Consider the following 26628-nt stretch of genomic DNA (forward strand, 5'->3'; position numbering starts at 1 on the left):
CATACAGGACAAACAAACAGTCCGATTTCCTGTGACGAGCAGTCCTCTTCACATAGATTCTCAAAGCTCTCACAACATCTAAGGACTTTGACGAAATTGAGAAGTCAGTAGCCACTGGCACCACAATAGGTTGGTTGTTATGAAATGCTGACACAACCCTTGGAAGAAACTGCTGATGTGTCTGGAGCTCAGCTCTATCTTCATGGAATATCAAGTAAGGGCTTTTAAAGGACAAAACCTCCAATTCTGACACACGTCTAGCAGAAGCTAAGGCCAACAACATGACAGCCTTCCATGTAAGAAATTTGACCTCAACCTCCTGTAGAGGCTCAAACCAGTCCGACTGGAGAAACTGCAACACCACGTTAAGGTCCCAAAGCGCCGTAGGTGGTACAAAGGGAAGTTGGATGTGCAGAACTCCTTTCAAAAAGGTCTGAACCTCAGGGAGGGCAGCCAATTGTTTCTGGAAGAGAATGGACAGGTCCGAAATCTGGACCTTCACAGATCCCAACCTCAGGCCCACATCCACACCTGCTTGCAGGAAGAAGAGAAAACATCCCAGTTGAAAATCCACTGCAAAAAACTTCTTGGACTCACACCAAGAGACATATTTCTTCCAAATACGATGGTAATGTTTAGACGTTACTCCTTTCCTAGCCTGTATGAGGGTCGGAACCTTTTTCGGAATGCCCTTCCGAGCTAGTATCAGGCGTTCAACCTCCATGCCATCAAACGTAGCCGCGGTAAGTCTTGATAGGCGAACAGGTCCTCCCGAAGAAGAAGAGGCCTTGGCTCTTCCTGCAAGAGATTCAGAAGGTCCGCATACCAAGCCCGCCTTGGCCAGTCTGGAGCAATGAGGATCGCTTGAACCCTTGTTCTCCTTACGAGCTTTAGAACACTTGGAATGAGTGGGAATGGTGGAAACACGTACACCGATTGGAACACCCACGGAGACACCAGGGCATCCACTGCCACTGCCTGTTGGCTCCTCGACCTGGAACAATAGCGTTGAAGCTTCTTGTTGAGACGAGAGGCCATCATGTCTATTTGGGGTAACCCCCAAAGGTCTGTTATTTCCATGAACACCTCCAGATGGAGGCCCCACTCACCCCGGATGGAGATCGTGTCTGCTGAGGAAGTCTACTTCCCAGTTGTCCACTCCCGGAATGAAGATTGCAGAGAGTGCCAACGCGTATTTTTCTGCCCAGAGGATGATTCTCGTCACCTCTGACATTGCAGCTCTGCTTACGTTCCGCCCTGTCGATTTATGTAAGCCACCGTCATTACATTTTCCGACTGCACTTGAATGGGCCATTTTCTTAGAAGATGGGCCGCCTGAAAAAGACCGTTGTAGACGGCTCTTAGTTCCAGGATGTTGATCGGCAGGCCGGCTTCCAGACTTGACCACTTTCCTTGGAAGGTTTACCCTTGAGTGACTGCGCCCCAGCCCGAAGGCTCACATCCGTGGTTAGAAGGACCCAGTCCTGAATCCCGTACCTGAAGCCCTCCAGAAGGTGAGGCAATTGGAGCCACCAGAGTAGAGAAACCCTGGCCTTCGGCGACAGTCGAATTCTCTGGTGCATGTGTAGATGAGATCCTGACCACTTGTCCAGGAAATACAGTTGGAAGGCCCGAGCATGGAACCTCCCGTACTGGAGAGCCTCGTAAGAGGCCACCATCTTCCCCAAAAAGCGAATGCATTGATGAACAGACACCCGGGCTGGCCTCAGGACATCCCGGACCATTGTTTGTATCACCAATGCCTTGTCTTGCGGAAGAAACACCCTCTGCACTTCCGTGTCGAGGATCATCCCCAGAAAAGACAACCTCCGGGTTGGTTACACATGAGATTTTGGAAGGTTCAGAATCCAACCGTGGACTCCGAATAGGTGGGTCGTGAGTTCAATGGTCTGCAACAGATTCTCCTTGGACGATGCTTTTATCAGTAGATCGTCTAGATATGGAATGATGTTCACCCCCTGTTTTCGGAGTAGAACCATCATCTCCGCCATCATCTTGGTGAACACCCTTGGTGCTGTAGGGAGGCCGAATGGCAGGGCCTGGAACTGGAAATGACAGTCCAGTAATGCAAAACGGAGATAAGCTTGATGCGGCAGCCAAATTGGAATGTGGTGGTACGCATCCTTGATATCCAGGGATACTAGGAATTCCCCCTCTTCCAGACCTGATATCACCGCCCTGAAAGACTCCATTTTGAACTTGAACTCCTTCAGAAAAGGGTTCAGTGATTTTAGGATCAGAATGGACCTGACCGAACCAGCGAGATTCGGTACCACGAAAAGGTTTGAATAGTAACCCGTGGCTTGCGAATGAGGAGGCACTGGCACAATGACCTGTGCCTCCACCAACTTCTTCTGTACCGCTGCTTGTAGGACAGTCCTGTCTGCCAGCAGAGCTGGCAAACCCGATTTGAAAAATCGGTGAGGAGGGAGATTTTGAAATTCCAACCTGTATCCCTGGGAAACAATATCTATCACCCAGGGATCCAGGCCGGACGATACCCAGACGTGACTAAACTGTCTGAGCCTCGCTCCCACTGGCCCCACCTCCAGGCCGTGCGGTCCACCGTCATGTGGAGTACTTCGGCGTACCGGAAGCAGGCTTAGTTTCCTGGGAACCTGCCGCAGCAGGTTTCTTGGATTTAGCTCGACCTCCCCTAAAGAAGGTATTGGATGGCTTGGCCTTTCTAGGCTTGTTAGGCCGAAAGGACTGCAATGCTGATGAAGAGAAGGATTTCTTCGGAGCAGGTGCAGTTGAGGGAAGGAACGGAGACTTACCCACTGTAGCAGTAGATATCCATGCATCCAAAGCTTCCCCAAAGAGAGCCTGACCTGTGTAGGGTAGGGACTCCACACTTTTCCCGGAATCCGCGTCGGCCGACCACTGACACAGCCACAGTCCCCGACGAGCGGAAACAGACATAGAAGAGGTCCCCGCAGCCATGGAACCCAGGTCTTTCATGGATTCTATCATAAAACCTGCTGAATTGTGAATGTTACGAAAAAACAATTCAACATCCCCTCTATCCAAATCCTCAAGTAAGGTGTCTGACCATTTTACTATAGCTTTTGCAATCCATGCACTAGCAATAGTGGGACGTAATATGGCCCCCGAAGCTGTGTACATTGATTTAAGTGTATTATCAATCTTTCGATCAGCCGTCTCCTTTAAGGCGGTAGATCCCGGAACAGGCAAAACCACCTTTTTTGAGAGTCTGGACACAGATGCGTCAACAATTGGTGGGCTTTATAATTTTTTTCCTATCCTCCTCAGGGAAAGGAAACGCCACCTGGACCCTTTTAGGGATCTGGAATTTTTTCTAAGGGTTTTCCCATGCTTTCTCAAATATAGCATTCAATTCCTTTGACGCATGAAGGTTAGCGAGGCTTTCATATTTTCAGTGAAAAAAGCCTCCTCAACCTGCTCAGGTGTGGTATCATTAATATTCAACACATCACTGAGCCTCTATCATCAATTGCACCCCCTTTGCAAGAGAGGCAGACCCCCACAACACATCCCCATTACCGTCTGTGGTGTCAGAATCGGTATCCATATCATCTTGCGTGACATGAATAAGCGCACGTTTGTGGGGGTATATAGCGGAGCGTCCTGTGGTACCAGAATCGGGCCATACTGCCATAGAGTTCTGTAATACCTGGGTTGCGGATTCATTAATTGCGACCCTGTCTGAAATCTTAGAAATCCAAGCTTTGATAGAGGAAAACCACTCAGGTTCCCTTGCTGGAATCTGTGCTAAACCAGTGCCATCCTCATAACATGGATGGGATCATCCTGGGAGGACATATTCTCTGCAGCAAATGACACAGTGTCCCTGGACATAGCTAAAGGACACCACAAAACACTCCACACACACACAGGGGAGGGCAAACAGAGTTTCCCCCCCAAGAATGGCAAGAGAGACACAGAGACTGTAGCCAACCCACACACAGCGCTTTTAACCAAAGGGAGACCCCTTATCAGCGCTGACTGTGCACCTTAATAGGATACACAGTCATATTGCAGCCTCCCTCCCCCCCCCCCCTTCTACAACCCCTTGGTACCGTGAGAGATAGCTGGAGTTGCTGTGGAGGGATCTTATTTCTCCTGATCAGAGCTGTGCAGGCAGGAAAAATAAGATTTTACTTACCGGTAAATCTATTTCTAGTAGTCTGTAGAGGATGCTGGGACTCTGTAAGGACCATGGGGAATAGATGGGGCTCCGCAGGAGATAGGGCACTTTAAGAAAGCTTTGGATTCTGGGTGTGCACTGGCTCCTCCCTCTATGCCCCTCCTCCAGACCTCAGTTAGGGAAACTGTGCCCAGAGGAGATGGACAGTACGAGGAAGGATTTTTGTAAATCTAAGGCAGTGATTGTCAACCTTTTTCAAGTCGCGGCACACTGACCACGATTTTAAAATTGCCAAGGCACACCAACCATTAGCCTCAGGAATAGAGGCTAATTCTCTTTGAAAGAAAATGGATAAGGCCGAAATCTGGACCTTTATGGACCCTAATTTTAGGCCCAAAGTCACTCCTGTTTGCCTTAGAGGAAGAGGCCACAGAAGGATTTTTCTGACCCTGCTTCTTCGTATTATTCTCAACACCTTGGGTATGAGAGGAAGAGGAGGAAACACATAGACCGATCTGAACACCCAAGGTGTCACCAGAGCGTCTACCGCTACCGCCTGAGGGTCCCTTGACCTGGCGCAATACCGCTTTAGCTTTTTGTTGAGACGGGACGCCATCATGTCTATTTGAGGCAGTCCCCACCGATCCGTGATCTGTGCAAAGACTTCTTGATGAAGTCCCCACTCTCCCGGATGCAGGTCGTGCCTGCTGAGGAAGTCCGCCTCCCAGTTGTCCACCCCCGGGATGAACACTGCTGACCGCGCGCTTACATGGCCTTCCGCCCAGCGTAGAATCCTGGTCGCTTCTGCCATGGCCACTCTGCTCCTTGTTCCGCCTTGGCGGCTTATATGAGCCACTGCCGTGACATTGTCTGACTGAATCAGAACCGGTTTTCTCCGAAGCAAGTTCTCCGCTTGACGCAGGGTGTTGTATATGGCCCTCAACTCCAGGACGTTGATGTGGAGACAAGTCTCCAGGTTTGACCAGAGACCTTGGAAACTTCTTCCCAGTGTTACTGCTCCCCAGCCTCGGAGGCTTGCGTCCATGGTCACTAGGACCCAGTCCTGAATGCCGAACCTGCGACCCTCTAATAGGTGAGCACTGTTCAGCCACCACAGGAGAGATACCCTGGTCCTGGGAGACAGGGTGATCCTTTGATGCATTTGTAAAAGGGACCCGGACCACTTGTCCAAGAGGTCCCATTGAAAAGTCCTTGCATGGAACCTGCCGAAAGGGATGGCCTTGTATGAAGCCACCATCTTCCCCAGGACCCGCGTGCACTGATGCACTGAAACCTTCTTTGGTTTCAATAGGTTCCTGACCATGGCCATGAGTTCCTGAACCTTTTCGATCAGAAGAAAAACCTTTTTCTGGTCTGTGTCTAGAATCAGCCCCAAAAAGGTCAGACGCGTTGTAGGAACTAGCTGGGACTTCGGTATATTGAGAATCCAGCCGTGTATCTGCAACGTCTTCATGGACAGAGACACGCTGTCCAGCAACTTCTCCCGAGATCTCGCCTTTATGAAGGTTCGCATCCTTTATGTCCAGGGACACCATCCAATCCCCCCCCCCTCCAGGCTGGCGATGACCGCCCTGAGTGATTCCATTTTGAACTTGAACCTCTTCAATTACAGGTTCAGAGATTTCAGGTTTAAAATGGGTCTGACCGAACCGTCCGGTTTCGGGACCACAAATGGGTCTGACCGAACCGTCCGGTTTCGGGACCACAAACAGGGTTGAGTAATATCCCTCTCCCTGCTGGAGATTAGGAACTGCGACAATCACCTGTTGAATATACAATTTTTGGATTGCTGCCAACACTAACTCCCTCTCTGACGGCAGAGCCGATTTGAAAAACCGGCAAGGAGGCAAGTCTTCGAATTCCAGCCTGTATCCCTGAGAAACAATCTCTAATGCCCAGGGATCCACCTGCGAGTGAACCCAGACGTGGCTGAAAAACCGAAGACGAGCCCCCACCAGATCTGCCTCCCCCCGGGAAGCCCCAGCGTCATGCGGTGGACTTTGCAGACGCAGGGGAGGACTTCTGCTCTTGGGAACTAACTGTGTGCAGCTTCTTTCCCCTGCCTTTCCCTCTGGTAACAAAGGACGATCCCCGCACCTTCTTGTTTTTATTGGAACGAAAGGACTGCATTTGATAATCTTTGTATGCTGCGGGGGGGACATAAGGTAAGAAATTTGACTTACCAGCCGTAGCCGTAGAGAAAAGGTCCGAGAGGCCGTCTCCAAACAACTCCTCCCCCTTGTAAGGCAAGGACTCCATATGCCGCTTTGAATCGGCATCTCCCGTCCACTGCCGGGTCCACAAGAGCCGCCTAGCAGAAATAGACATAGTATTTATTCTGGAGCTTAATAAACAAATGTCTCTCTGAGCATCTCTCATATACAAGGCAGCATCTCTGATATGCTCTATGGTCATTTGAATGGCATCCCTATCTAAGGTGTCAATCTCCGCAGATAAGGAATCTGCCCATGCCACAACCGCACTACAAACCCAGGCCGACGCCATAGCCGGTCTAGCAATAGTACCTGAATGAGTGTAAATGTGCTTCAAGGTAATTTCCTGCCTGCGATCAGCAGGTTCCTTGAGGGACGCCGTATCCTGAGAAGGCAGTGCCACCTTTTTGGACAAGCGTGTCAGCGCCTTGTCCACTTTAGGCAAAGATTCCCAGCGTATCCTATCAGTTTGTGGAAAAGGATACGCCATAAGAATCCTCTCGGGAACTTGTGGTCTCCTATCCGGAGATTCCCAAGCCTTTTCGCACAATTCATTTAATTCAAACGAGGATGGAAAAGTGACTTCAGGCTTTTTCTCTTTATACATGTGTACCCTCGTGTCAGGGACAGGGGGTTCCTCAGAAATATGCAAAACCTCTGTAATGGCAATAATCATGTACCGAATACCTTTTGCCACCCTCGGCTGTAATTTTGCATCTTCATAGTCGACACTAGAGTCAGTATCTGTGTCGGTATCTGTGTCATCGATCTGGGATATGGTGTGCTTCTGAGACCCCGAAGGGCCTGGCGCCACAGGGACAGGCATGGACTGGCTACCTGACTGATCCCTAGCTTCTGCCTTGTCTAACCTTTTATGCAATAGATTGACATTTGCATTCAAGACATTCAGCATATCCACCCATTCCGGTGTCGGCGCTGCCGACGGCGACCTGACATTCAAACACTCCCCCACCACAGTAAGCGAGCCTTCCTCGTCAAACATGTCGACACACGCGTACCGACACACTTCACACACACACAAGGAACCCCTTTCCTGAAGACAGTATCCCTGTCAAGGCCCTTTGGAGAGACAGAGAGAGAGTATGCCAGCACACACCCCAGCGCAATAACCCTGGAGACCAACACAAAATGTTTTTCCCCAGCAGCGCTGTTAATATGTAAACCGCCAATTATGTGGCCCCCCCCCCCTCTCTCTTTTAAACACCGTCTTCACCGTGTGTAAGCAGGGGAGAGTCTGGGGAGCTTCCTCTCAGCAGTGCTGTGGAGAGAAAATGGCGCTGGTGAGTGCTGAGGGAGAAGCCCCGCCCCCTCGGCGGCGGGCTTCTGTCCCGCTCAAACTTACTAAAATATGGCGGGGGCTCTTTTATATACATGTACAGAGCCCACCTGTACATGTATATTGTCTTTTGCCATACCAGAGGTTTATATTGCTGCCCAGGGCGCCCCCCGCTGCGCCCTGCACCCTTACAGTGACCGGAGTATGTGAGGTGTATGGGAGCAATGACGCACAGCTGCAGTGCTGTGCGTTACCTCAGTGAAGCTTAAGGCTTCTGCCACCTGACGACATCTGACTTCTGTTCTTCTAGCTCTGTGAGGAGAACGGCGGAGCGGCTCCGGGGGTGGCCGCCCAGTAAGAACCTGCGTTCACCCCCTCTGGAGCTAATGGTGTCCAGTAGCCGAGGAAGCAGAGCCTATCTTAGACAAGAAGGTCTGCCCCTATCTCCTCAGTCCCTTGATGCAGGGAGCCTGTTGCCAGCAGTGCTCCCTGTGAAAAAGTAATAAAAAGTAGAGAAAAAATCCAAACAAAAATGCTTCTAGGCAGAGAACTCAGGAGAGCTCTCTGCAGTGCACCCATCCTGCTCTGGGCACAGTGTTAAACTGAGGTCTGGAGGAGGGGCATAGAGGGAGGAGCCAGTGCACACCCAGAATCCAAAGCTTTCTTAAAGTGCCCTATCTCCTGCGGAGCCCCGTCTATTCCCCATGGTCCTTACGGAGTCCCAGCATCCTCAAGGACGTTAGAGAAATGGCGCTGAATGCTGCTGGGTCTGCTCTGAGGAGAAGCTCCACCCCCAAAATGGCGCTGTCTTCCCGCTCTTCATCTGATTATACTGGCCTGAGGATTGATGCCCCTCACCGCTGAGCCATCCTGGAGCGCAGTTAATACTGTGCTCCTACCCTGTTGCCGCCATCTTCACACCGGCCCCCTGCTTGCTAGGGGGTCGGTGACTTACTCGCTACAATCTTCAGCTCAGTAAGGGGTTGGCGGCATTCTGCTGGGGTGAGCGATCCTCTGTGGTGGGGAACGATCTATCCCCTCAGGAGCTCAGTGTCCTGTCAGCGGAGTAAGTGGCTCAGACTCTGCAGGGCGGACACTAATCCCCCCCTTAGTCCCACGCTGCAGTGAGGCTGTTGCCAGCAGCCTCCCTGTAAAATAAAAACTCTAAAATATTTTTTTTCTGGAAAAGCTCTGGAGAGCTCCCCTAGCTGTGTCCGGCTCCTCCGGGCACATTTTCTAAACCGAGTCTGGTAGGAGGGGCATAGAGGGAGGAGCCAGCCCACACTCTCAAACTCTTTAAGTGCCAATGGCTCCTGGTGGACCAGTCTATACCCCATGGTACTAATGTGGACCCCAGCATCCACTAGAACGTAAGAGAAAAGAAAATGAGACCGTTCCCACCGACATCATACATCCCCCTCATCTGTCTATCACCTGCAGACCAAGGTGTCTGCAACATATTCCAGGCCTACACATGGCGGCAGCGGAGAACATTTAGATTAAGAGGCTAAATATTGACTAGGAGAAGTATATACAATCTCCACAGTCAGGCGAACGGCCCATCATGCCCATCACGGGAGTAAACAGAGAACACAGACCGCAGAATAAGCTTTCAATGACGCAGCAAGTTCAGGTGGAGAATGACGTAATCGGAACATGGAGGGCCACACAGAGCCATCGCTGACCATGAATTCAACAGTACTTTATATTTAAAATAGAAATATCGTTAAAGAGCGTTTAGTGATGACTAGAGCATAAGAATAATTCACTGTAATAATAAACATAAGTAAGGAACTACATTTCACTTCCTGTGCTTACATATATAATCGGCGGTATGTTTATTTGTGGTATACTCAAGGGTACGCAGTAGTGGAGACTTTTTTGTGGCGTCACTTTTAATTCTTATAACTAGTTCCAGAAACTGGAAGAACTCTGTGAAATCATCTCTGACATAATAACATAAATAAGTATCTGAATGCTTTTCCAGAGTATCTCGTATCCGCTTGTGACTTAAGGCAAGTAATTCTAACATTTGTGTGAGGACCAGCAGAAGTTTTCATTGAAAATCACTATACAGTATAACAATGTAATAGAGCCATTTTTGTAAATTAGGAAGACATTAGAAATTGCTGAGGAGCTCCACTAATGAGTCATCTATCAGAGTGGTTCTCAACCTCGGTCCTCAAGTACCCCCAACAGTTCATGTTTTCCAGGTCTCCTCACAGGATTGCAAGTGAAACAATTTGCTCCACCTGTGGGTCTTTTATAATGTGTCAGTGAGTAATGAATACACCTGTTCAACGGCTAGGTGACCTGGAAAACATGAACTGTTGGGGGGTACTTGGGGACCGAGGTTGAGAACCACTGATCTATCACACCAAGGGCCAGATTCAATCAGCTGCGCTAATTACGGTGGGCTTGTAGCAATGACCTGGGCTAGTTAATTGCAAGCCGCTTCAAGACCACAGAGTGCACTTAATGCAGAAACCTGTGGTAAGTGGGGCTTTCTGCCCTTATCGTGGCCGACACGAGCACATTCATCCATAGTTCCGGGTACTTTTTCCAGAATCTATGAGGTAATGTGCATTAGCCGCAGATTTACAACAGGAGGAAAAGGGCTTGTAATTGAATACTTCCAGGAGTAAAAGTCAAACACTTACAGCAGGGGTGGGGAACCTGCGGTCCTCCAGCTGTTGTTGAACTACCCATCCCAGCATGCCCTGCAACAGTTTTAGCATGGCCAAATGGCAAAACTGTAGCAGGGCATGCTGGTATGTGTAGTTCAATGACAGCTGGAGGGCCAAAGGTTCCCCACCCCTGACTCACAGCCTTCACAGGGTAAAAAACTCCTCATTATCATGATTAGAAAAAAAGATTTTACTTACCGGTAAATCTATTTCTCGTAGTCCATAGTGGATGCTGGGGACTCCGTAAGGACCATGGGGAATAGACGGGCTCCGCAGGAGACAGGGCACTTTAAGAAAGAATTAGGAATACTGGTGTGCACTGGCTCCTCCCTCTATGTCCCTCCTCCAGACCTCAGTTAAGGAAACTGTGCCCGGAAGAGCTGACAGTACAAGGAAAGGATTTTGGAATCCAGGGTAAGACTCATACCAGCCACACCAATCACACCGTATAACTCGTGATAAACTTACCCAGTTAACAGTATGAACAACAACAGAGCATCAGACAACCTGATGCAAACATAACATAACCCTTATTTAAGCAATAACTATATACAAGCATTGCAGAAGAAGTCCGCACTTGGGACGGGCGCCCAGCATCCACTACGGACTACGAGAAATAGATTTACCGGTAAGTAAAATCTTATTTTCTCTAACGTCCTAGTGGATGCTGGGGACTCTGTAAGGACCATGGGGATTATACCAAAGCTCCCAAACGGGCGGGAGAGTGCGGATGACTCTGCAGCACCGAATGAGCAAACACAAGGTCCTCCTCAGCCAGGGTATCAAACTTGTAGTACTTTGCAAAAGTGTTTGAACCCGACCAAGTAGCTGCTCGGCAAAGCTGTAATGCCGAGACCCCTCGGGCAGCCGCCCAAGAAGAGCCCACCTTCCTTGTGGAATGGGCTTTTACTGATTTTGGAGGCGGCAATCCAGCCGCAGAATGAGCCTGCTGAATCGTGTTACAGATCCAGCGAGCAATAGTTTGCTTTGAAGCAGGAGCACCCAGCTTGTTGGATGCATACAGGATAAACAGCGACTCAGTTTTCCGGACTCCAGCCGTTCTGGCTACATAAACATTCAAAGCCCTGACTACATCTAGTAACTTGGCATCCTCCAAGTCACGAGTAGCCGCAGGCACCACAATATGTTGGTTCAAATGAAAAGATGACACCACTTTTGGCAGAAATTGCGGACGAGTCCGTAATTCTGCCCTGTCCATATGGAAAACCAGATAGGGGCTTTTATGTGACAAAGCCGCCAATTCTGACACACGCCTAGCCGAAGCTAAGGCCAATAGCATGACCACCTTCCACGTGAGATATTTTAACTCCACAGTTTTAAGTGGCTCAAACCAGTGTGATTTCAGGAAACTCAACACCACGTTAAGATCCCAAGGTGCCACTGGTGGCACAAAAGGGGGCTGAATATGCAGCACTCCCTTTACAAACGTCTGAACTTCAGGAAGAGAAGCCAGTTCCTTTTGAAAGAAAATGGATAGGGCTGAAATCTGGACCTTAATGGACCCCAATTTTAAGCCCATAGTCACTCCCGACTGTAGGAAGTGAAGGAAACGGCCCAGCTGGAATTCCTCTGTAGGGGCATTTCTGGCCTCACACCAAGCAACATATTTTCGCCATATACGGTGATAATGTTTAGCAGTCACGTCCTTTCTAGCCTTTATTAGCGTAGGAATAACCTCATCCGGAATGCCTTTCTCTGCTAGGATCCGGCGTTCAACCGCCATGCCGTTAAACGCAGCCGCGGTAAGTCTTGGAACAGACAGGGCCCCTGTTGCAACAGATCCTGTCTGAGAGGCAGAGGCCATGGGTTCTCTGTGAGCATTTCTTGCAGTTCCGGATACCAAGTCCTTCTTGGCCAATCCGGAACAATGAGTATTGTTCTCACTCCTCTTTTCCTTACGATTCTCAGCACCTTGGGTATGAGAGGAAGAGGAGGAAACACATAAACCGACTGGAACACCCACGGTGTCACTAGTGCGTCCACAGCTATCGCCTGAGGGTCTCTTGACCTGGCGCAATACATTTGTAGCTTTTTGTTGAGGCGGGATGCCATCATGTCCACCTGTGGCAGTTCCCAACGACTTGTAATCTGTGAGAAGACTTCTTGATGAAGTCCCCACTCTCCCGGGTGGAGGTCGTGCCTGCTGAGGAAGTCTGCTTCCCAGTTGTCCACTCCCGGAATGAACACTGCTGACAGTGCTTTTAGGTGATTCTCCGCCCAGCGAAGAATTCTGGTGGCTTCCGCCATCGCCACCCTGCTCCTTGTGCCGCCTTGGCGGTTTACATGAGCCACTGCGATAGTGTTGTCTGACTGAATCAGCACCGGTTGGTTGCGAAGCAGAGGCTCCGCTTGACTTAGGGTGTTGTATATGGCCCTTAGTTCCAGGATATTGATGTGCAGACAAGTCTCCTGACTTGACCACAGACCCTGGAAATTTCTTCCCTGTGTGACTGCCCCCCATCCTCGGAGGCTTGCATCCGTGGTCACCAGGACCCAGTCCTGAATGCCGAACCTGCGACCCTCGAGAAGGTGAGCACTCTGCAGCCACCACAGAAGAGACACCCTGGCCCTGGGGGATAGGGTGATCAGCCGCTGCATCTGAAGATGCGATCCGGACCACTTGTCCAACAGATCCCACTGAAAGGTCCTCGCATGGAACCTGCCAACGGGAATGGCTTCGTATGACGCCACCATCTTTCCCAGGACTCGCGTGCATTGATGCACCGACACCTGTTTTGGTTTTAAGAGGTCTCTGACCAGAGTCACGAGCTCCTGAGCCTTCTCCGCCGGAAGAGAAAAACCTTCTTCTGGTCTGTGTCCAGAATCATGCCCCGGAAGGGCAGACGCGTCGTAGGAATCAGCTGCGAATTTGGAATATTCAGAATCCAGCCGTGCTGTTGCAACACTTCCTGAGAGTGTGCTACGCTGATCAGCAACTGCTCTCTGGACCTCGCCTTTATGAGGAGATCGTCCAAGTATGGAATAATTGTGACTCCTTGCTTTCGCAGAAGCACCACAATTTCTGCCATTACCTTGGTAAATATTCTCGGTGCCGTGGACAGACCAAACGGCAACGTCTGGAATTGGTAATGACAGTCCTGTACCACAAATCTGAGGTACTCCTGATGAGGTGGATAAATGGGGACATGCAGGTAAGCATCCTTTATGTCCAGAGACACCATAAAATCCCCCTCTTCCAGGCTTGCAATGACCGCTCTGAGCGATTCCATCTTGAACTTGAACCTCTTCAGGTAAATGTTCAGGGATTTTAAATTCAATATGGGTCTGACCGAACCGTCCGGTTTCGGTACCACAAACATTGTGGAATAGTAACCCCTTCCCTGTTGAAGGAGGGGAACCTTTACCACCACCTGCTGGAGATATAATTTGTGAATTGCCGCTAACACTATTTCCCTCTCTATGGGGGAAGCTGGCAGGGCCGATTTTAGGTAACGGTGAGGGGGCATCACTTCGAACTCCAGCTTGTATCCCTGAGATACAATCTGTATAGCCCAGGGATCCACCCGTGAGCGAACCCACTGGTGGCTGAAATTTCGGAGACGTGCCCCCACCGATCCTGGCTCCACCTGTGGAGCCCCATCGTCATGCGGTGGATTTAGTGGAAGCCGGGGAGGACTTCTGTTCCTGGGAACTAGCTGTATTGTGCAGCTTCTTTCCTCTACCCCTGCCTCTGGCAAGAAAAGGACGCACCTCGGATTTTCTTGCCTCTTTGAGATCGAAAGGACTGCATTTGGTAATATGGTGCTTTCTTAGGTTGTGAGGGAATATATGGCAAAAAATTTGACTTCCCAGCCGTAGCTGTGGAAACCAGGTCCGAGAGACCGTCCCCAAACAATTCCTCACCCTTAGAAGGTAAAACCTCCATGTGCCTTTTTGAGTCGGCATCACCTGTCCATTGCCGAGTCCACAGGACCCTTCTGGCAGAAATCGACATTGCATTTATTCTAGAGCCCAGTAGGCTAATGTCTCTCTGGGCATCTCTCGTATATAGGACAGCGTCTTTTATATGCCCCAGGGTCAGTAATATGGTATCCTTGTCCAAGGTATCAAGTTCCTCAGATTAAGTATCTGTCCATGCTGCTACAGCACTACACATCCAGGCCGACGCAATTGCCGGCCTTAGTATGGTACCTGAATGTGTATAAACGGACTTCAGGATACCTTCCTGCTTTCTATCCGCAGGATCTTTTAGGGTGGCCGTATCCTGTGACGGCAGGGCTACGTTCTTAGATAAGCGCGTCAAAGCTTTGTCTACCCTAGGGGAGGATTCCCAGCGTAACCTGTACGCTGGCGGGAAAGGATACGCCATAAGCAACCGTTTGGAAATCTGCATTTTTCTATCTGGAGATTCCCAAGCTTTTTCACATAACTCATTTAACTCATGTGAAGGGGGAAAGGCCACCTCATGCCTTTTTTCCCCAAACATATAAACCCTCGTCAGGGACTGGGTTTTCCTCTGAGATATGCAATACATCCTTCATTGCTATAATCATGTAGCGGATGGCTTTAGCCATTTTAGGCTGCAACTTTGCATCATCGCCATCGACACTGGAGTCAGAATCCGTGTCGATATCTGTGTCAACAATTTGGGATAGGGGGCGCTTCCGAGACCCTGACGGCCTCTGCGCTGTAGGATCAGGCATGGGTTGAGACCCTGACTGTCCCAAGGCTTCAGCTTTATCCAACCTTTTATGCAAGGAAGTAACATTATCATTTAAAACCTTCCACATATCCATCCAATCGGGTGTCGGCGCCGACGGCGGTGACCCCACATTCATTTGCTCCCGCTCTGCTTCCACATAGCCTTCCTCGTCAAACATGCCGACACAAGCGTACCGACACACCACACACACAGGGGATGCTCTATTTGAGGACAGAATCCCCACAAGGCCTTTTGGAGAGACAGAAAGAGAGTATGCCAGCACACACCCCAGCGCTATATGACCCAGGAATTACACAGTAACTTAGTGATTACCCAGTAGCTGCTGTATATACTGATTTTGCGCTAAATTTATGTGCCCCCCCCCCCCCTCTTTTTACCCTCTTTCTACCGTGAATCTGCAGGGGAGAGCCTGGGGAGCTTCCCCTCAGCGGAGCTGTGGAGAGAAAATGGCGCTGGTGAGTGCTGAGGAAGAAGCCCCACCCCCTCAGCGGCGGGCTTCTGTCCCGCGATTTTGTGCAAAATAATGGCGGGGGCTCATGCATATATACAGTGCCCAACTGTATATATGCCACTTTGCCAAGAGGTCTCTAATTGCTGCCCAGGGCGCCCCCCTGCGCCCTGCACCCTACAGTGACCGGAGTGTGTGGGTTTAATGTGGGAGCAATGGCGCACAGCTGCAGTGCTGTGCGCTACCTCATATGAAGACTGGAGTCTTCTGCCGCCGCTTTTGAAGTCTTCTTGCTTCTCACGCCGGCTTCTGGCTCTGCGAGGGGGACAGCGGCGCGGCTCTGGGATCGGACGACCAAGGGTGCGTTCCTGTGTTCGATCCCTCTGGAGCTAATGGTGTCCAGTAGCCTAAGAAGCAAGACCTATCCACAGTTAGTAGGGCTGCTTCTCTCCCCTCAGTCCCACGTAGCAGAGAGTCTGTTGCCAGCAGATCTCTCTGAAAATAAAAAAAAATCCTAACAAAATACTTTCTATTTAGCAAGCTCAGGAGAGCTCACTAAGGTGCACCCAGCTCGTCCGGGCACAGATTCAAACTGAGGTCTGGAGGAGGGACATAGAGGGAGGAGCCAGTGCACACCAGTATTCCTAATTCTTTCTTAAAGTGCCCTGTCTCCTGCGGAGTCCGTCTATTCCCCATGATCCTTACGGAGTCCCCAGCATCCACTAGGACGTTAGAGAAATAGGGTGTGCAGTCCAAGACCCTCCCCCACTCCCCCTATTTACAGGGTAAAACCCCTCGTAATCAATCTCAGAGGGTTTTTCTTAATGCTGCACATGATTTCTAAGGTATTTGTGATTAATATTAGGACTGTTATTACCCAATTAACCTGCTTTCTGGATTAGGAACACCTACTAAATTACACGGGTTCTTGGGAAATGTGAGACTCTGTTCAGCCAGACGCAGAACCTCTGCAATTTCATCATGTTGCTTCTTACAGTATTATCTACATGATAGTGATACCACCTATAGAGCTCACGGTCATTACTACAATGGTGCATATGCACCAAAATGGTGGCAATAGTCCCTAATGAATTTATACTCTGCAGTTCACTCCACTGCGTGTAGGCCAAACGTACCATTCATCATGCACAGTTTTGCACTTTTACAGAGAAAACAGCCAAACTACAGTTATATTGGTACTAATGGCTATTACCAAGAGCCTCAGAGAATCATTAAAGGTGTCCACAGACAGGTCGTTTTGGTAGCTCTACCCAACCATATACAGTGAAAATCAAAAAGATTTAGCCGCTGGGTAACTGATGAACGGCCACCATTAGTCAGTCAGTGACTCTCCTACTCTAATAGTGTATTAGCGCAGTTGGGTAATGACAACATAGTAAAACGCATGGGGGGGGGGGGGGGGGTTTCCAGTTGCCCTGGCATAAATGGACAATTGCAATCATCACACTACTGAATTTACAGTCTGCCCCGACAGTCATCCCATTGCTCCTAACCACCTTGATTGCAATCGATGCTCTTTCTAGGTCTTTGCACACTGACTTTGTGTCCAGTTATGGTTTAAAACGTACCATTTGTCTTTTAAAATCATAGCATGTGTTACTTACAGTACAAAACACACTGCCAAACTGCAACATCTGCCTTAGGTCTTTATGAAACAGCCTCCTAGAATAATACTTGTAGTAGTTACTGGCATCAGTCATTCTGACTCTACAGGCAGCAGTGGTCTAGCGATGATATCTCCCGAGTGATACAAGACTGCAATAGCCGCACTTCGTCTCCGCAAGTGTTCTGTGACTGAACGCTGGAGTGATGTAAAAGAAATGCCTCCAAGAAGTTTGCAGAGAGGCCAAACTCCTGGAGGACATCCAGTCCTCGGCTGTCGAGAACATATAAGACTAGCATAATTACATTTTCTTGACTAAATCTACAAAGCTAATAAACATATGCTGAATCATTAAATAACCGTTCAAGAAATGTTTATGTAGCTTAACGTCTTAAGAGTCAAAGCAAGAATCATACAGGACCACAGTGCAACGCGTTTCGTGGGCAACCTCATTGCATGGGATTGTGTGCGTCAGTAAGAGGGCATAAAATAGTAAATGCCCCACAAAAAATGATAAAGTGTCAACAATGCAGATAAAACGAGTAAAAAGTAAAACACAGTGTGCATAAACTATCGAAACACAATACAGAGGTTATTGCGCATTAAGAGGCTGATGGAGTCCCAATATGATGGTTTGCGGCTACAGACGTAAAACCAGTGACAAACATACTGATCCTAAGCACCCAGTACACTAGACGTGACTTTGGATGCAGTTGCAATGCAACAAAGAAGCTCAATTAAAAAATAAGGGCCTAATTCTGATCTGATCGCAGCAGCAAATTTGTTAGCTAATGGGGAAAACCATGTGCACTGCAGATTGGACATATGTCACATGTGCAGAGAGAGTTAGATATGGGTGGGGTGTGTCCAAACGGAAATCTAAATTGCAGTGTAAAAATTAAGCAGCCTACATCACCTCGCACAACTATGAGAATTTAGGCTGGATGATACTGATTTGTTTTATTCTGCTTATGTTTTCGGTTTATTTTATTTATTTATTATATATTATTATTATTATTTTTTTGTTGATTATTATTAGTTTAGGTACTTTTTTTTTTTTTTTTGGTGTACTTAGGCCATATCTGGCCTCATAGTTGGGGGGTTTATTGAGTTAGTTTGGGGAGAAATTTGAAAATGTTTTATGAATGTGTTGACATTTATTTTCAGACTTCAGAAAACCTGTTTCCGTGGGTTGACATTAAATGGCCTTATGTCTGCCGGTCATGTTTAAACCTATGTGTATATGGTTCGGTGGGGCTATATAATTGTACATGTTCTGTAATACTACCCGGATGTCCCGGTGTACACTGAAATGTCTGTATTACTTCCATTTTTGCTGAATAAAAATACTCTATTAAAAAAAAAAAAAATTAAGCAGCCAGTATTTACCCTGCACAGAAACAAATAACCCGCACAAATCTAACTCTCTCTGCACATGTTATATCTGACCCCCCCCTCCCCCACCCGCAGTGCAACATGGTTTTGCCCATTAGCGAACAAATTTGCTGCAGCGATCAGATCTGAATTAGGCCCCAAGAAAGTCTGGGAATCGCTACCCGTTGAAGAACATCTCAGTGACACTATGCACCCTGTGCCATACAGGAGAAAGTGGATAGGTGCATCAGGACACACTAGGCAAGACCATAGCACATTATACAGTACTATGCAGTGCCATCACATTATAATAAAATAATTCAGTCCGTGCGGTTCTGTGCACCTGCTAAATGCATGTTACATAGATTAGAGCCGGACCTCCTGCAGTCGCCGTCAGCTCTGGACATCAGAAACAGTAATGGGAAGCGCAAACAGGAGCTAGCTGGGCAACTGACCCTAAAAGTAGAACTGAAGGAGGATTATAGATTTCAGGTGGACGTTACTATTAAGGCAGTGGTATCTAACATGCAGCCCTCCAGCTGCTGAGGAACTACACATCCCAGCATTGCCTGCCACAGTTCTACAACTAGTGCATTCTAAAACTGTGGCAGGGCATGCTGGAATGTGTAGTTCCACAGCAGATAGAGGGCCGAATACGCCGGTACTAGGGCATCAGCTCCTGGGTGACCCTTATGTACCCTGCGACCAGTAAAATAAGCACAAAATCCCTATTTGTATTAGTTTACAGGAATTACTAGCAAATTATTAGTGGGCATAAGTCTCATTATGATCCCATTACTGTGGACTACTCTTATTTCTGACATATTATTGGACATTACTATAAGTGATGATTCATTAAGGGACCATTTGTGGCATTTTTCCAGACATTTGAAACATGACCGTTCGCAGCTGATTGGTCGGTTCTTTACCTCTCTCCAAGGTCTGATACATCTCCCCCTTAGAGTCTTAGGAGGGACATGTACTAAGCAGACATAAAAGTGGAGAAGTGAGCCAGTTCAGAAGTTGCCCAAGGCAACCAATCAGCATTGATGTAACATTTAGAATTTGCATACTATAAAATTATACAGAGCAGCTGATTGGTTGCCATGGGCAACTTCTGCACTAGCTCACTTCTCCATTTTTATCACTGCTAAGTACATGTTCGCCATTGGGTCTATTTACTAAGCCTTGGAAAGAGATAAAGTCGCCGTGGATAAAGTACCAACCAACGAATCATTTTGCACACACAGGGGTATATTCAACAAGAGTCGGATCCATTCCGACATGCAGTTGTCGGAATGGATCCAACAACCCCTATTTAATAGACGGCCAAATCCGACTGTCGGATTTGGCCGTACACAGGGACCCATCCTGTCGCTGCCGTCAGCGGCTGCAGATGCGCTGACAGGTGCGCAGATGGCGGCGGGAGAGAGCGGGATGGCGGTGGGGGTAAGCTGGGCGGCGGGGGGGAGCAGAGATCGGCGGCGGCAGGAGGAGCTGGCTGCAGGGAGGGAGCACAGATTGGCGGCCGGCGGGAGGAGCTGGCTGCGGGGGGACAAGTCTGCGGCGGCAAGGGAGGCGCTGCAGAGAGAGAGGTGCCAGGCACCTCTTTCCCTGCAGAGCCTGCCTCCGCCACCGCAGACATGTCCCCCGCAGCCAGCTAACCCAGCCGCCCGCAGCACCGCTTGTCTTCTCACCTCAATCCGACTTGTTTTCAAGTCGGATTGAGTTTGTCGGAAAAGGGGCCAAAACCTGTCGGATCTGGCCCCATTTCCGACAGAAGCACGTGGATCGGCGGCTATTCCGCCGATCCACGTGTTTTCCTTCAAGTCGGGAATTCCCGACTTGTTGGAAAAAATCAGCCCCTATTGAATAGGTCGGAACCCCTTACGACCTATTTCTGTCGGAAGCTGCCGTCTTTCCGACAAGACGGCAAATTCCGACAGTTATTGAATACACCCCACAACCTGTAACATGGCAGTTAGGAGCTGATTGGCTGGTACTTTACCTCAGTCCAATTTATCTCCCTCCATGGCTTAGTAAATAGACCCCCTAAATACATGCACTGTTCTAATGGGTGCAGTATGGTATGCCGGCGGCCGGGCTCCCAGCGACCAGCATACTGGCGCCGGGATCCCGACCGGCGGCATACCGACAGTGTGGCGAGCACAAATGAGCCCCTTGCGCGCCACGCTATTTATTCTCCCTCCAGGGGGGTCGTGGACCCCATGAGGGAGAAAAAGTGTCGGTATGCTAGCTGTCGGGAATCCGGCGCCGGTATACTGTGCACCAGGATCCTGACAGCCGGCAAACTGAAGACCACCCGTTCTAATAGGTGTGGTGCATTAGGTCGACATACATTGGGTCGACCACTGAAGGTCGACAAGTATTAGGTCAGCATGCATTAGGTCGACATGTAGGTGGTCAACATGAGTTTTTTTACGGTTTTTGGTGTTGTTTTCTTCTAAAAGTGACAGGGAACCCAATTAGTGCACCGTGTCCCCTCGCAAGGCTCCCGGCTTCGGGCAAGGTGCCTCGCTCTGCTGTCGCTTTGCTCAGCACAGGTTACAGTTCCTAATTGTAGTCCACGTGGATCGTTAAGTATGAAAAAGGTCAAACAAAGATACATTTTTTTTTTAAAACTCATGTCAACCTTTATGCATGTCGACCTTCAGTGGTCAACCCAATGTATGCCGACCTAATGCTTGTCAACCTAACGACCGCCATCCGTTCTAATGCAGATAAAATATTAATAATACATCATCTTGCTGTATATGGCTGCAAAATATGCACAAAGTGGTCAGGAGCATACTACTGTATAACAAAAGACGGGGGCTTACCACAGCATCCATAAACTCAATGCACCTTTTCAGCTCTGGTCTGGTGTCGCAAAACTGCCTGAAGAGAAGTCTTCCGATTGGCTGCCGCTCACAAACATTGTTGTAATCTCTTTCTAACGAAGAAAGCATAAAACACAGAACTTAGTACTTCACAAGGCTCCAGCACTGAGAGCGACATACGCAGCTCATTAGGAGAATACGCTTAAATGATTACAGCTGGGTTCCAACGAGGTCCTGGGAGCTGACATGTCTCTTGTTTTATGTATAGTTCACTGCACGTCACAGATATGTACCAAAAAGCAGCCTGATATATATACAGTATCTCCTGATGAGAACGGCTACAGCATTCATATTGGCAGTGCATAAAGTGGTCCTAGAGAGGTGGTCAACTCCCTGCAGCGACGGGGAAACATCGCTGGGTTAGGTGAGCCGGAGGAGGCGGAACTGCGTTCAGTCTCCAAGTGGAACTGACGGAACGCATTTCCGCCCCGTTCCGGCTCACTTTAACCCCTTCATATTGGTAATATCAGAATCAAATCAACAAAAAAGTAAAACCTAGAACATGGACAGAATCTGATTGGTTGCTATGGGCAACCTCACCTCTTGTTATTTTTAGGGGGACATTTATTAAGCAGTGATAAGAGCGAAGAAGTGATCCAGTGGAGAAGTTGCCCATGTCAACCAATCAGCACTGAAGTAACATCTATAATTTGCATACTATAAAATGATACAGAGCTGATGATTGGTTGATGGGGCCACTTCTCTACTGGCTCACCTCTCCGCTCTTAACACTGCTTAGTAAATGTCCCCCTTAGAACCTTTAGTAAATTTACCCCTTATTGTAAAAGTCCATTTATTGCTCATCTATTTATACACTAGTTATTATCAGCCAGTCAAAATTACGGAACATAAAAAGTTAATGTCATCGCCGGCGACTGTGCGCGCCCGACTCGAATTGCTCGGTCGGGTGCCATCTAGTGTCCACTGGCACGCAAAACACTTGAATTTTATTATACAGCATATCAGTATAGACAGGAAACTAAAATTTAAGGATACAAAACAATGAGCAGTTTACTTATACACAGTTACTTATATAGGTGGTCATTCAGAGTTGATCGCTCGCTACCTAGTTTTTAGCAGCTGTGCAAACGCTATGCCACCGCCCTCTGGGAGTGTATTTTAGCTTAGCAGAAGTGCGACCGGTTGTATCGCAGAGCGCCTGCAAAAAATGTTTGTGTCGTTTCAGAGTAGCTCAAAACCTACTCAGCGCTTGCGATCACTTCAGACTATTCAGTTCCGGATTTGATGTCACACACCCGCCCAGCCACACCTGCGTTTTTCCGCACACTCCCTGAAAATGGTCAGTTGCCACCCAGAAACGCCCACTCCATGTCAATCACTCTGCGGCCAGCAGTGCGACTGAAATGCATCGCTAGACCCGATGCAAAACTACATAGTTCGTTGTGCCCATACGTCGCGCGTTCGCATTGCACCGCATGCGCAGATCTGCCGTTTTTTTTAGCCTGATCACTGCGCTGCGAACAAATTCAGCTAGCGATCAACTCGGAATGACCCCAATAGTGCCAGCATGTTCCGTTGCACTTTACAACTTGGGGACGATGACACAGTAATAAAACAAGACTTGGTAATAACAAGCAGACAAAGCGGTAAGAGGGCCCTGCTTGCCAGATTACACTCTAGAGTTTACAGTTAATCTTTCAGTACAAGATATTTATTACGGTTTTGTTTCATATTAAGCAACGGTTAGAGGGAGTAATCAATTCCCTAGGGACACCTGATGTTTTCAGAGGCAGGCAGCTGCATATACCTGTTGAATCTGAAACATTTGGGCTTGGAGTAGCTCTGGAACACTAGAAAAGGGATGACAACTAAAATAAAAGGACTGTTTGAAATTTGTATACTTTAAGGGTGATGGAAAAATGACAATTAAGCGGGAGAAGCGTCACAACATAAAAAGCGTTTTGTGAATTGGAACACGACCAGAACTATGTGCAAATGCCGCAGTCAGCGCTATTCACAAGTCACTGCATTAAAAAAAGATGCAGCATTAAATCAAATACAGAAGACGATCTTATTACCTTGCCTGGTATGAGATACAGAGGTATGAGGAAGCCACACATTACACCTGACAGCATGGAATGTACCGATAGCAGACTTAGGGGAATATCCAATTATCCCCGGTAAAACATTGGGTCGTTTTTACGGACTTTTTTTTTTTTTTTTTTTTTTTACAGGCTATCTAGATGGATCGCATGTAATAAAAAAAAAACCTTCTCCCGAAAACCCACAGGTTCAGTGAAACCTGTGTGTTTTCGTGTGAAACAGCCCCGTTTTCGGACGAAAACGGGTCTGTTTCGGTGGACTCTGTTTCACCTGGTGGAGGCAGGTGAAACAAAACCCCAAATAAGCCGGCGCGTGCTGCGGCTTATCGGGGCTAATTAGCTAGCCCCTGGCGGGACAATTAGCCCCGATAAATTACCGGGGCTAATTGGATATCCCCCTTATTACTCCATTGCTGAAAACAAATAAGAAAATAAAACACTCGCCTATTTCACGAGAACCACTTCGGTTTAAAATGATTTTCTTAAAGCTACATTACGGCCTATGTGACAGTATGCTGTGTGCCACTTTATATGGCTGCGCAGCGCATGTGTGGGTGAGAGGACAAATCAGAGGGGTCTATTTACTAAGCTTTGGATGGAGATAAAGTGGATGGAGATGAAGTCCCAGCCAATCAGCTCCTAACTGCCATGTCACAGGCTGTGTTTGAAAAATGATAGGAGTTGGTTGGCTTTTACTTTATTTCCGTTCACTTAGGGGGACATTTACTAAGCAGTGATAAAAGTGTAGAAGTGAGCCAGTGGGAGAAGTTGCCCATGGCAACCAATCAGCATTGACGTAACATTTATAATTTGCATACTGTAAAAGTATACAGAGCAGCTGATTGGTTGCCATGGGCAGCTTCTCTACTGACTCACTTCTCCACTTTTATCACTGCTTAGTAAATGTCCCCCTTAATCTCCATCCAAGGCTTGGTAAATAGACCCCAGAATCTGCAAACAGGCGCACGATATCCTGCGCAGCATAATTTTCTACGGTTCCCCAGGTTTTCAAGGAATTTTATGCAGAAACATGCCAGATGTTTTCATTGGGGTCAGTTACATTAGGGGCAGATGGGCAATCAGTGCCCTCTACGTGCCATTGGAACGCTGCACCTTTCACGGCCCCGATTTCACCCTTAAATCACGTATTGTATACTGCAGCCCCCCCTAGAGGTGCGTATTAAAATAATGCATGTACGGCTGACATTCACACTGAACAGAATATACATTGTTTTCATATGAACATCAATAAATTACATTAAATAGATCTGCTATATGTCCTAACACACGAGAGGCGACATCTGAGGTCTTTCAAAGACATCATCTGCATAATTGCACCAACGTCTACTGGTGACACACTGGGCATTTAAATCCAAACGCATTATAGTACATAGGCCTCATGGCCGCTACTAATTACAATAAATTCTGCATATGCCTACGATGGTTATTAGAGGACTCGAGTACACATGTAAACCAATCACAATGGAGTCATTCAACGCCTGCTCCTCATGTGCGTCAGGTTCTAAGAGGCTGACCTGGCAACCCTATTTACATCTAGAGAGCGTTAGCTGTACCCCCACCTTATTATACTGGTACAATAAAGCCATTTACAGAGAATAATAATGACATTTGTATTATTATTTATAGGATTATTTATCAAAGGCATCTGCTTCACATTAGGCACAGAGGAAAGAACGGGCATAGTGTCTCTGCTGTGAGATTTAATATTAGTTTATTTATTTAGATGGCGGAACACTTTTTTAAATGTACAAATAAAGCACGGCAGATGCATGAATACTGTTAAAAATTAACACACACACGCACAGAGATGTATCAAGTCTTGGAGAGAGATAAAGTAGCTGTCAATTAGATCCTGTCATTTTACAGACTGTTTGAAAAACAGTTATAAGCTAATTGGTACTTTATCTCTCTTTACTGTATCTCTCTCCATAGTTTGATACATCTCCCCCGTGGATATTTACTCTAGTCCGCCTCAGAATAAGTTTATACTTTTATTTCACTCTAAGGGGTTTATTCATGAAGCAGTGAAAAGTGTGGAGAAGTGAGACAGTGGAGAAGTTGCCCATGGCAACCAATCAGCTGCTACGTATAACTTCATAGAATGCATTTTGCAAATGTTATCTCAACACTGATTGGTTGCCATGCCAAAAGTGTAACAAAGCCCTCTCAGATGTCCGCTAATTGTTTATTAAAGCAGACAGGGCCATATAAGAAGGCGACTGGCACCAACTTGAAGTTGTGAGGCAGTCAGGTTCTGCCTTTCCAAAGACCATTATGACACATTTTCAACATGTTTCACACAGAGATGGGTACTACTTATTGATAAGGTAAGACTAGAAGAAGCATCACACCATGTCTAAGAGGCCCAACAGGCAAACCCCTCCTCTGTACCTGCAATGTTACGTTTGTGAACCATATGGAGTGTTGAGTGAACAGGCAGATAGGGGTGATGCAAGATGGGATCCGGTCAGGAACCCATCTTCCATCACCCCTTTCTGGCAGTCGGAAAACAGACGAAGGAATCCTGACACTGCTCTGAACCATCCCTGGCAAACAATCCACTGAACAACAACAACGCCAATGTTTAAATTTCACACCAAACTCCGTAAAGCGGATACATTATATGATGACCGACAGTCTCAAGACATTATTTGCAGGATGTCATTATAATGAGGTGTTAGAGGGGAAATAATTCTAATTAACTAGTTTTCTTGATACAGTTCTCTAGACCAGGGGTTCTCAAACTCGGTCCTCAGGACCCCACACAGTGCATGTTTTGCAGGTAACCCAGCAGGTGCACAGGTGTATTAATTACTCACTGACACATTTTAAAAGGTCCACAGGTGGAGCTAATTATTTCACTTTTGATTCTGTGAGGAGACCTGCAAAACATGCACCGTGTGGGGTCCTGAGGACCGAGTTTGAGAACCTGTGCTCTAGACTAATGGTAGTGACATAGTTTGCAGAGCTAATCATACTGGCCTATTTAGGACAGTAAAATTGAGGTCAATCCTCTATAAAATGCTGTTTTCAGGGAGAATTGGCACAATTTAGAGTATCAGGACTATTTAAGAAGGGGGTGCCACAGCAGATAACGGAGACCTCTGCTACTGCGCTTCTCAATG

At 47.8% G+C, this 26628-nt stretch overlaps 1 protein-coding gene across 4 annotated transcripts in view; it reads right to left on the reverse strand.

The window, feature by feature from the left end:
* The window catches only part of GRK4 (G protein-coupled receptor kinase 4), a 402980-nt gene that overhangs the window by 121603 nt on the left and 254749 nt on the right, over positions 1-26628 (reverse strand). For all 4 annotated transcript variants that reach the window (XM_063924349.1, XM_063924369.1, XM_063924340.1 and 1 more), the window contains one exon: positions 21360-21472. In XM_063924349.1, the coding sequence (XP_063780419.1) occupies positions 21360-21472 (113 nt within the window). The remainder of the gene's footprint in view (positions 1-21359; positions 21473-26628) is intronic.

This window comes from Pseudophryne corroboree, chromosome 1 (genome assembly GCF_028390025.1).
Source record: "Pseudophryne corroboree isolate aPseCor3 chromosome 1, aPseCor3.hap2, whole genome shotgun sequence".
Taxonomy (NCBI): domain Eukaryota; kingdom Metazoa; phylum Chordata; class Amphibia; order Anura; family Myobatrachidae; genus Pseudophryne; species Pseudophryne corroboree.